At 38.7% G+C, this 12,034-nt stretch overlaps 1 protein-coding gene across 5 annotated transcripts in view; it reads right to left on the reverse strand.

Annotated features, from left to right (window-relative positions):
* Window positions 1-211: 211 nt before the first annotated feature.
* COL12A1 (collagen type XII alpha 1 chain) overlaps window positions 212-12,034 on the reverse strand; it is a 141,339-nt gene continuing 129,516 nt past the window's right edge. For 3 of the 5 annotated variants that reach the window (XM_075063807.1, XM_075063810.1, XM_075063806.1), the window contains 6 exons: window positions 11,964-11,999; window positions 11,786-11,852; window positions 9,936-10,124; window positions 8,699-8,767; window positions 7,425-7,595; window positions 212-1,584 (listed from right to left, as the gene is read on the reverse strand). In XM_075063807.1, coding sequence (XP_074919908.1) covers window positions 1,568-1,584; window positions 7,425-7,595; window positions 8,699-8,767; window positions 9,936-10,124; window positions 11,786-11,852; window positions 11,964-11,999 — 549 coding nt within the window. In that variant the 3' untranslated portion in view covers window positions 212-1,567. Of the gene's footprint in view, window positions 1,585-5,024; window positions 7,045-7,424; window positions 7,596-8,698; window positions 8,768-9,935; window positions 10,125-11,785; window positions 11,853-11,963; window positions 12,000-12,034 lie in introns of those variants that run through there. The other 2 variants (XM_075063809.1, XM_075063808.1) reach the window with 2 other exon arrangements.

A 12,034-nucleotide genomic window follows, 5' to 3' on the forward strand; every position in this document is an offset into this window, starting at 1 on the left:
TCAGATTCTCAGCTGGTGTACACTGATGTAGGTTTATTGATCTCAATGGGGTTACGCTAATTTACATAAGCTGAAAACCTGACTCTCAGCATTTGAGTTTTACATTAAATAAATTAACACTAGGGCTAGCATTCAAACGGATCTGGTTTTAAAACTTGAAAATATGGTCAATATAAATGGATTCCACTGTTGGGGGGGGGGGGGGGGAGGGGTGAAAAAATAGTATTTCACAGTCACATATTATAAGCAAAAGTGTGAGCTAAACTATGCTTGTAAAAACAACTTTAAAGCAAATCCACTGCAGATTGCCAGGATGAGGAAGATGGCCAACCATTTCTCTCTGTACATATGCCCAAAGAACTAGATGTCTGCTCTCAGTTACACACAGGTGTGACTTCAGAGTAACAACATAAAATAAGAGTGTGACAGAGAGCAGAATGTGGATCACAACTCATACAGGCGATAATGCCTTTCCTCATTACATTGCAACTAATCTCTGCTGAGGAGTCTTGTATGTCCCCAGATGAATGTTCCAAATTTGACTTCAATGGGCTTTCACCCCAAGTTTTTTAACCATCTGCTCAGGTGTAATTTGGAACAATAAACTCAGTTGTAGTGCTACTCTTATCCAACACACGACAAAACAAAAGCAGTGGAGTGAAAACCTATAACTCAAACAATGCAGGAAAAGAAGTGCAAAGATAAGTCAAATAAGATGCGTCTCTTATTTTCAGATGCTCATGATGTATTCACCATTGACTCCATGTTTCTGCATTTACTGCTCTTAAGTGAATGTTGGCTAACAGGTTTCCAACTGAGAAGAAATCTTGAAAACAGAATTTTCTTTCATGTTTCACGCTGATTTGTATATCACATAAAGAGATGACCGTCCATCTTTAAATTAGTTTCACAAAGGGAAAAGCTCCTTTTCTTTTAGCTGTAATGAACAGACAATTTGGCACTTTAGACTTTGTATTTGCCTGATGGCTGCAAAAATCCAGTTTTTCACCTCGGGGTTGGATACTTGAAATATGAGTGTTCTCCACTGATCATCAGTATGCTGCAGGTTCAGATAGTCTAGTAGGAAGTCCAAACCAAAATGCCATTAAAAATTGGGTCATCCAATTTATATCCAAAGAAACACCTGGGGCTTCTACTCTCTCCCAGGAGGTGTAGAACTGTGGCCATTTTAGCTTTGATTTTGTTTTTCAGCCACGTCACAGTTAGGATCTCAATGTCTTATTTTTCTTCACTAGAGCAGAGGAGAGTTTTGGGGAATGTGTAGTCCCTTGAACATTTTTTATTTTTTTTTGCAGTGGACTTTGCTGTCTGGAATTAATGTTCCTGGGCTCCCCGCTGACCCATGTCAAGCTGTAACTTATTTATGTATTTATTTTCTCCAGAAGGGCCTGCCTGGGCTCCAGTGGCAGCTCTATGTGGTGCAGATGGTGGGGTCTGCCATGCACATGGCAAAAATCAATCAGTATGCCTTTATGTTCCTCTCCTTCAAGTGTCTTAGCTTCACAGTCACTTCAGCGTCCCTTCAGCTTTCCTTCAGAAATCATTATTACTGCAAATACGCAACTGAAAAATAGGGGAAAAACAGGCTTTCAGTTGAAGTGCTATAGCTGTGCATCCTTGCCACTGTGCCCCTTTTGCCTTTAGTTATTTGGTTTGCATACCAGTAGTTACACACTACAGTCACAATGTGTACAATTTTAGCCATTGTAAGTAGACACCTTACCAGGGCTCTTCCAGTTTCTCCTATCCTTGGTATCAGGAATGCAACAAAGAATCTGCTCTGTGTGTGTGGGGGGAGGGCGGAGGAATTATTTTCTTCACTAAGGTCACACCCTAAACATTCCATTCTAATCTCAGATCAGTGGAAACCCATGGCTGTCTACCTGTACACACATGCACAGTCACTGCCAAAATACAGAGCGAGAGCTGTAGATGAGCTTAGAAGTGTGTCTTTAAGCCATCCCCTTGTTTAAAACTGCTAAACTAAATAAACTGTGCAATTGGCACATTATGTGCATGAATTTCTCAGGAACTAAGGATTGTTATATTTGCTTTATACGCTGTCTTTCTAGTTTCTATAACTGAATGGCTTCGTTTCACACATATTTCCCCAGAAGTTAAAGCTTAAAACCACAGTGCTATCTAGTCCATCCTGAGGGTCATTCCCCTGATGCTACATTTCTTAAATATTATTTAATTTCTTCCTTCTCGCTGTGCCACATTAGTGAGCACTCATTTAAATGCAGCCCAAACATTTCATATCATTCCCCCAAATTTTAGAGGTGCTGGTAAGTGTCTTTTTTCTTAAAAAGTGAGTTTCAGAAAGAGAAGCTCTTTCTCAGCCTTTGTTGTGGAGACAGAAGAAGCCCTGTGCTGATCTTGTCTGAAAAACAATGACTACCTGCAAAATCCTTCTTTCAGATTCATAGAATTGATCCTCACTCATTTTGACTGTTTCCCTCATATTTTTTACTGAGACTTCCATGCATTTAAGCAATAACTTGCAGATCTGAGAATAGAATTAAATCATAAAAGTGTATTAACTATACATAAACATAGTTCTTATTTAATGCTTAAATCTTCTGTGTCTCCAGATTATCAGTCTTAATAAAGGACATTACTGAATGGGCATTACTGTGCACTGCAGCTGGCAGGCGTTGGATATATTTCATAAAGAACTAATTTTAATTCTGTGCTTTAGATAAGATATTTTGGCTATGGGCCTTTTCATTTGGTGGGTAAATGGGAATACCTTCATGGAAGATTTGGGCATCTTTGTAAGCTTTCCCCAGGGATACATGTAATCCCTGAATCTGCAAGCAAGATTTTATCCAATCATATTATTTTATACACAACAGACACACAGCTCAGTCAATTTTCTAAAGTCCTATCAATCATATTCTGCAAGTCGTAAGTAATGCATTATAGAAAACTATAATGCAGAACCACATTTTCTCTGCTTTACCTTTAGCACCAAAGGGTTACACCAAACATAAGAATTTGATGTCTTTGACTTTCCTTTGAACATCTCAGCTCATTATATCTCCTGCTAAACTCCCAGTAGATTACGGACTTTACTGCCCTAATTCTAGTCCATCTCTGCTACTTCACTTGATTGGATTCCATTTACCATAGAACCAAGCTGGCAGTTTACATAGCTGTGTTGTATATTTTGCATTTTAGGGCACTAAAAATTCAATGGGAAAAAAGCTTACTTTTTAAAAGCTAAGCCCTTTCAAATATAATTTCACTATATTGTTCCCACTAGAGCACAGGGATTGTCCAGTGGTGAGAGGGTGCGAGCCTGGAGAGCTGGGTTCACTTCCCTGCTCTGCCACAGACTTCCTGTGTCACCTTGGGCATCTTTCCAGTCACTTCCATTGTCATTGAACCAGATGCTACACTTGTGGGGGATATAAGTACCTAAAATATGTAGCTAGAGCACAGTGAGTACGTGGCCAAGTGTGGAACAGGTGCCGCCACCAGCCACGCTCTGTCTGCTACCTAGTGAGTACTTTTGAGGCATCCGGCAATTTTCTCATCCCCATTGTTCCTCTGCTTCAATCTCCAGTGGCCTTTCTATCTGCTGACCCATCCACTAATCTCATGGGGACCAATAAATTACGGGGGATGGTGCAGCAATTGGAGCGCGGAGCCTCAGTTTTTTTGCACCACCTGTGTTACAGGCTGCATTATATTGCCAGTTACATCAAAACCCTACAGGCTGGGAGCCAACTAAATCCAGAAACTCCACCACCCTCCCGTAATCAACCAGCGTCACAGCCTCAGGGACCTGTTTTAACACTAGTAACATTCCAAATTAATTTGTGGTCACTATAACATCAGGAGGAGTTAATAAAGAAAATGTAATGGTCTGGGTGTGTTTGTTACATCTCATTCTTGTAACTTACAAGTCTGTATCCTCACAGACCCATTCAAGAAATGATCATACAAAGTAAATTTTCAGTAGTTTTATTGAAAAATGCCTCCTTTGTTTCAGAAATAAATAATATAAGGCAGTGAAATTCACAATTTGCAGTTAAAATATAAAAGCAGCAATTCTATATCCATAGTCTTGCAAACAATTTCCAACTGCTTTTGATAGCTAAGAAACATTATATTCTGAAAAAAAAAATCCATACTAAATATACAACACAAACATGCAATTCCATCTCTGCAGGATTGACTGCAATTTGGCATAAGTGTTAATGAGTCTACAAGGAGATTTAAAGCATTATAAAACTATGTCCAGTTGATACAATGATTTCAGCTACATTACTTAAGGTTTGTGGTTGTTAAAAGAGATGTATAAGAGCAATATATGCTCTGCAAGGTATAACTAAGGACAGAAAAAATTGACAATGATGTAGAAGGAGTTGGTTTGCTTTTTATTAGACAATGCAGACTTGTGATGTGACTTTACTGCAAACAGGCAATAAAAAGAGGGAAACTGTAGAGCTAAAGCAGACAGGCCTTTGAAAATTTGCAGCAGCTCTGGTTTTTGGTGTTTGGTGTTGTTTTGGTTTTTTTGTTTAAAGAAAATGCAGCATTGTGATAACTGACTGCACACATTAAGTTCTAAGCAGCCACTTTAAGCAAAAGTATTTTACAGGCATTTCAAGAGCAAGAACGAAATCTATAGTTACATACATTGCTATTCGCACATAAGCATGATACGCCTACAAAATGTGAGTGCATTTCTGATTTGAGAAGGCAGCACTGGAGAATATAGGATGCACTCACTCTGTATGTATCTGCATATGCGAGCATAGCACAAACAAAAACAAACAACCAAAAACACAAAACAAGACAGATCTTTTATGGTTTTGTTTTTGCTTTTCTTGGTAACGATCTTTTCCAGCACATTTTTTCAGGGTAATCCTGGTGAATGCATTTCAACTTCATAGTCCTCATATTCATCCTCTCTCCTTTCTGACTCCATTGGTACTATGTAGGGCTCACTTTCAGGTTGATAGGGTCCACTTTCAGGTACGTATGACTCTGGTTGAAAATAGTTGTCTGATTGAACATTATAATTATCGCATGTCTTTGAATCCACAAATATAATGAAAGTTAGTTTGGCTACATAATGTTAGTTCAATCTTAATTTCATATAATAAATGTCTAAATTAATAATTCATTGTTTTTTTCAGTTTTGTTCATGGCATTTTGGGGGGGGGTGAGAGCAGGAGATGCAGTAAAATAATAAGAAAAATGAGATTTGGTTTTGAAAGGCCTTCTAGGATCCAGCTCTTTATAACACAAGAAACATTGTAGAAATAGTCTTAAGGTGTTATGCAAGGGCCCAATAAATTGTTAAAAAATAAAAATAGCCTTTTACATCTACTTCAATCAACCTAAAAAATACTTGGATTTGATTTAAAAAATAATTAATTAATAGAGCAAATGGATTACGTAAAAAGAAAATGGCTTCTAGTAATGTTCTCTGAGGGTGGGAAATAAATGTACACATAACTATCACCAGTGGCAATATGCAGTACATGTCATTTTCTGATGCTGTTCCTCGTAACAGACTGAGTTACAGCTGGTGCTGGAGGAACACCAAAGACTACAGCAAAACAGAAGAAAAATAATTATAAAACTTTAGTATTTAGAACTGCAATTACAAAACCCAACAAGATTGCATATACAAAAAGGCACATGCCCTGAATCAGACATGTTGATCACAAGCAACAGACAGGTAGATTTCATACAGAGTCAAAGATGTTATTCTGGCACATAGCAAGCAGCAGCAGGCTTTAATGCAGAAGCTTAATGTAAAGATGTTAACTGATTTTAGTGGACGCAATCCCTTACAAATCATTTACAAGCCATAATTAGTTTACTATTTACATAAGTCATTTCTTGTTTATCAGGTTAAATCTGTATCCCACAATGGTGTTACTTCTGCTGGTTAGTAGTTTTATAAGCCTCCTTAGTACTGAGGCTTCTGATGATCTGTGGGGCGGGGGGATGTTAAAAATAGTTGTTTTTCTACTTTATTACTGAAATACAACAGGCTTGATAATGAGTTGACATCATTGTCCTTATGTCATTCACGAATGTTGTTAGTATTATATAAGACCAACACGGTTCAATTTTAACCATATCCGTGGTGAAATATCCATACACACTCATTTCCTACTAAGCACGTGCGCAAACATCTCAGAAACAGGTTTTTCATGTATTCAAACTGTAAGCAGCACTGAAGACTTAGAAAATGTGTTAGCCGGAACCTGAAACAGGTCAAAGATGATGTTAATTTTTAAAAAGTCAGACTGCTGTGCAAAAATATATTGTCATCCAACTAAAGTACACAATGGTTAAGTCATATGCATATATCTATATATGTATACATAGCTGTTCACTAGGAAGGATAACACTGCTGCACAATGGGTACAAGTTTAGCTCTTTTTCATTTAAACAGGAATCTTGGCTTAGATCTGTGCAAGTACTTGGCTTTTTACACCCAACAGCACTGCGTCTGTATACATATATATATACATATATATTTTCATGTATACATGCACAGTATGCTAGTGGCAAACCATATCCAACATCAGTATCACATACACTAATTGTAAAATGCTACAGTGCACACATATGAATTTGTTAACAATACTGTGGGCCTGGACTTTCTTCATGAAAATGGCCTGCAGGATCCTAGGTATAGAATATATTAGTGTCTTCTCATTAGTCAGAAATTGATGGCCATTGTCATCCATTATTTGACTCCCTGTGACAGCCCATGGTTTTAAACTGCTTCTCGCAGCAGGAGGCTGACATGACTCAGGGCTAATCAGAGACTCATGGGGTTTAATTCAGTGGAAATTGTAGGATAGTGGAGTTTTTCAGTTGTTTGCACTGTAACAGAGAACAGTTTTTGTTTGCGGAAAATTTTAATGTCAGGTATTAATTTTGTATAAATAATCCTGATGTTGATCAAAAAACAGACACACAAAAATTGCCAACCAGAGCGTTCTTTTTACTTTTCAAGAGAAACATGGAGTATTCAACCTTGTTCTGAAGATTGGAGGGAGGAAGAGGAGAAGAAGAAGAAGAAAATGGTCATTTAAATCCTAACAGCAAAATAATCATCTACTATCCTTCTATGTATTAAAAACCAGTTATCTGTATACTTTAATCACTTTCTTCCTAAAGCTAAACACATTTCAAATCAATGCGAGACAAGTCTGCATAACAATCTGAACAGCTGCTCTAAGACCTGACTGTGTTAGAAGGACTGAACTGTTCCAAGATATGTTACAACTAAGCAGTTTTAGTACCATTTGCTCCTGAAATGATTCACTGTGTCCACACTAGCGGGCCTGTCTTGCATAAAGCAGCTCTGCATCTGGGAAGGCTATTTAAAATGACTACAGTTTAAGTTGTCAATAACCTACCTGGGAATCCTTGACCATTGTAAGCGATGCTAGAACACTGGGATGAATCACAATACCCAGGTGGGCCTGGGGGACCTCGAATACCCCCATTTCCAGGACGACCCGGTGGCCCAGGTGGCCCTCGTGAACCTGCAGAACCTGGTGGGCCAGTTCGAGACTCTCCTGGTGGACCTAATTTTAGAATTAAAAGGAAGATAATTTTTTTAAGGAGTCAACCTGTCATAAACCACTAACACTACTGCCGTCTAGACTATGAATGAGCCTTTGGTAAGAAAACGTTGATATTTGGCTTCTACATGTGGTCAATGAAACAACCAAAGAGAACCAAAATGTGACTCATCACTAGTTGCTTTCTTGTGTGTGGCTAATTTAAGGTCTTTATTCACAGAAACTGATTTGGCAAGGTTTGAGGCAAGCTAAAGACATCAGTGAATTCTCTGGTTTATTTCCACTCTGTGTGAGATATGAAGGTCTTAAGGGAAACTACTACATTAGACAAGCACATTGGATTTCAATTAAAACATAGGAGTGCATTAATTCTGCTACCCTGCAACCCTAGAGTAGATGAGGTAATGTTTTCTTTGGAACAGGCTGTATTATGGTTAACAGAAATGTAGAGTTTCAACTGGGGCTAGAATTTGTTGCAAGCTTCTTATGGCTCTTGTAATGAAAACATCATGTTTAAACTAGTAAATTAAAGGCAGAAACAATGAGAAAGCCAAACTATTTCTGCCAAGACATCAGTAAATGATCAGTGAATGAAATCAAATGACACAAAGAACAAAAGTAACAGAGAAAGGATCATATTCTGGACTAGTAATGCTATGCTTTGCCGCTAAAGGACATCAGGGTAACTGCAAACATAATCCAACAATGGCACTAGACATTCCAAAAGTATCAGGTGATATTTTGTTTCTATCAAAAAGAAAAAAGTGAGAAAATGTTCATTTCAGTAGGAATCAACCCCTGATTACTGAGTCAATAAAGGTTCAATCAGTATTTTCATCAAAAATATTTTCATGTGCAAATGTGGCAGAAGAAAAAATTATATGATAAAGCCAACTTTGAACTAGCCATGTCTAAAAACTATTTCTAGTTACAGTTTTCAGGATTTCACTTTATTTCCAATAAATGTCAAAAATGTACAGTGCATTGAGTAACATATGCTTATTTGCTATAAGGAGCAATTAAGCAATCTGACTTTCTAGGAAGTTTTGTTCTCTTTTACTTCTACTGTTCTATAAGCTGATGTAAATTAAAAACAGAAAATTTACCAGGTGGTCCAGGCAAACCTCGTGGTCCTTGTGATCCAATCCCTCTTTCACCTTTCTCTCCTGGCAGTCCTAAAGATCCAAAAGGAAATAAAAACCACACACACAAAAAGAAACCATGTCAGAAAACTATATTTTTTCATGCTCTCTCATTGATTATAACATATACTTCAAATAGTTTATTGCTTTATATCTCTGATTTAGGAAGTCTTAATTTGGATGAGGAAAATATTTTAAGGAAACAAACATCTCAGTTTGAAAGACAAGATTTTTAAATGTAGTGTACGGAGGCAACCTGGTCTGAAGAGACTGTCTTAAAACATAGTAACATCTTTGAGGTACCCATGATATGATAGAAGTTCATTCCACACATCTACCAACAAGAGTAAAGGGATACAAGCTTTGTACATTTCTGTTACAAATACACTTCATGTATCCTTCAAAACCTAATGAAATAGTGTAAGTCAATGTTATTGTATAGCTGGATTCAGAAGTTCATTATTTTCTTTTAAGTGGTAAATATTTACAGTAAAAACTATGTTAGAAAACACAACACTATGTCCACATTCTGAAGTGTAACAGCCAGAACAACTGAGGGACAGATTCACTGGTTACAGCCTGGGTCCCTTATGCTATTGTAAACCAGCTATAACCCAGGCTTAACCAGCCATTTAAACTGAGTTTACACCAACTTTGCATCACCAGAGCAGCTCAAAGCAGCTGAAGTGTACTGGCACATCTAATCATATATTTCCCATATACCTACTACTCTGCTTCAGCTGAGACACAAATTGCAGTGTTACTAAGCTACGGTTCACCCCACATTCTTGTTAACGAATCTTATTTTCCCCTCATCCAGATGCCAGTTCAGAAAAGTAGCCTGTCAAGATGCAGCTAATATCAGAAATAGCTTTGAGAAGAGAATGTTCTTTGTACTAAGATATCTTGATAAAGTTGATATATTTTCTTGAGATAGCATTGAGACTCGGCAGTGACTGGCGTTCCATAAATACCACATGGAGAGAGAAGTACTGTAGATGCAGATCTTTGTAATTTTAGATCTTATCTTCAGAGACTGAATATTTTACTGTACCAGCTATACCAATGCCTTCAGAGCAATTCAATTGGCTATGGAAAGCTATATGCTTCATGGCCTTTCTGGCCGATGCAGCTGCATTGCATTCCTCTGCTGACAGTTTTTGAAATACGGTCATACATGTGCTCTTTGAGCACTACTCACCTCTTTCACCAGGTGGTCCTTGGTCGCCAGGTGTTCCTGGGAACCCTGGTCTTCCTCCAGGTCCAGGTTCTCCTCTTGCCCCAGCGCTTCCTGGAGGCCCTGGTGGTCCTGGAGGTCCTGGTTGATTGCGGTTTGCATAGAAATCATTCGGGATTTGATTCAGCATGTGATTGAACCGGTTCATTTGGCCTTTAAAGAGAAAGAAAGGGTTTTTTAATAATTTTTCATTAAAATCACACATACACACACCCGCCACCCACTGTCCAAATAGTGGAGAATTGGAACATATGCACAGATTAAGATGAATGCAAGATATGATCATGTAAAATACATGGGGAGGGGAGGGGGAGAGGGGAGATTCTGGCAGCAGACACGAGTAGATAAAAATTCACAGCCACCAAAACTGAGTTTTGGATTACAACAGCCTTGTTGGTTGAGACCTGGCAAAGAACTCTCTCCTAGTCTGCAAACAGCAAAAGCTAATTCCAAAAGATGATCTGAAATCCAGTTCTAGCCATCAAAAATGGACATTTCTGGGTACTCTGCATTCAAAGAACAGATATTACAGTGGCAGGGAACAGAAGATGAAATTCAGCCCCATGCCGAGGGCTTGCACACGGGCGATGTATCACTTAAGACCCACTTAAGCTCTGAGGGTGCATACACCTCTGCTAGCCCTGGTCACAGGGGCAAATTTAACTCCTAGAGAATGTTTGTGTTGCTCAAGAGAGACAGCTGTGTCCAAGTAAGCAGCAAGAAGTTCTGGAGGGGAGACCCAGCTATTTATTCTTGACTAGAAGTATGGTGACCATGCAGAGGAAGGCTCAGTATAGGGAACCTAAAACAGAAGAAGACATCCTAGTAGTTCCATTACAAATGACACTGCTTGGGCACAATTTGATATTTTTTGGCTGAACAAAATAAGTATGTCACAATTCCGTATCTATCTGGGGTTACCTCAAAAACAGCAGTATCGGGGTATAAGCAGAACATGCCATATTGCATAAACAAGGCATAAGCAAATATTGCCCTGTCTTGCTTGGGGGACTTCCCAACAGCAAACGCTGGGCAGCTGTGCTGTGGAAGAGGTAGAGATGATTTGAGGAAGCTGTGCAGGGGGGTTACGCTTCCTGTGGAGCACAGAGCTGCACTCTGCGGTTACTCCCTGTAGGGTGGTCTAGGGAGCTTAGAGGATCCTCCACTGAATGAATCATCCAGTGATCACTCCTGCCTGGAGGTAGGGGCACATTAGGGCTACAGGGTGCTACGTCAGCTTTGGGGATGAAGTAAAAACAAAAACCATTAAATATTGTTTTGGGGGGCCTGAATTTTGGGACTTACCCAGTGAAATTATTTCTTCCCTCGCATAACACAATTTGTCCTGTGTGCATCACTTGCCCAGATAGCATGTGACAATATGCTTCAATCCTAATACCTGTAATGCTCCTTCCATTCCAGCCTTGTGCCTTCCACCTCTCAGAGGTGAGACCTGGTTTATGCCAAAATGTGTGGTGGCTTTATGACATGGACAGTGCTAAAACAGGGACATAACTGACTGCACAAAATCATTCCCTTTGTGGCATGTGCACGATCTGAATATGGGTCTCCAGAGGTGACCGATTAGTTCATTAACAAGTTAGCCCTTCAGATTCAGGAACCAATTTTGTGGTGCATTTTCCTTCCATCAGATCGGTGGTACACAAGATAACAATGACAACACACTGGCTCCTGTTATGCTTTGCAACTAGGATCCTTTCATCTCAAATTTAAATCATTTTGACTTTTCACAAATGAGCTATTAAATTAGCCATATGGAAAACAGAACTAGGAAAAAGCACAATGTTGTTTACCATTTATCAATTGTTCACAGACTTGTCTTGCAACAGCTCGCATCATGTTCTGAGAAGCAATATCTCCCTTAATAATTAAAACAAGTATTATATTAGTACATTGTCTGTGCTTTTAAAAAGCCAGTATTTATTACATTAAAGTAAGTGATAAATAAACTAATTTTAAGGTAGTACTTACTCTGTCACCTTTTTCTCCTTTCATACCAGGTGGACCCTAAAACAAGTAAATTTCCATTATTATTTAATCCA

This window comes from Chelonoidis abingdonii, chromosome 3 (assembly GCF_003597395.2).
Source record: "Chelonoidis abingdonii isolate Lonesome George chromosome 3, CheloAbing_2.0, whole genome shotgun sequence".
In the NCBI taxonomy this organism is placed as follows: Eukaryota; Metazoa; Chordata; order Testudines; family Testudinidae; genus Chelonoidis; species Chelonoidis abingdonii.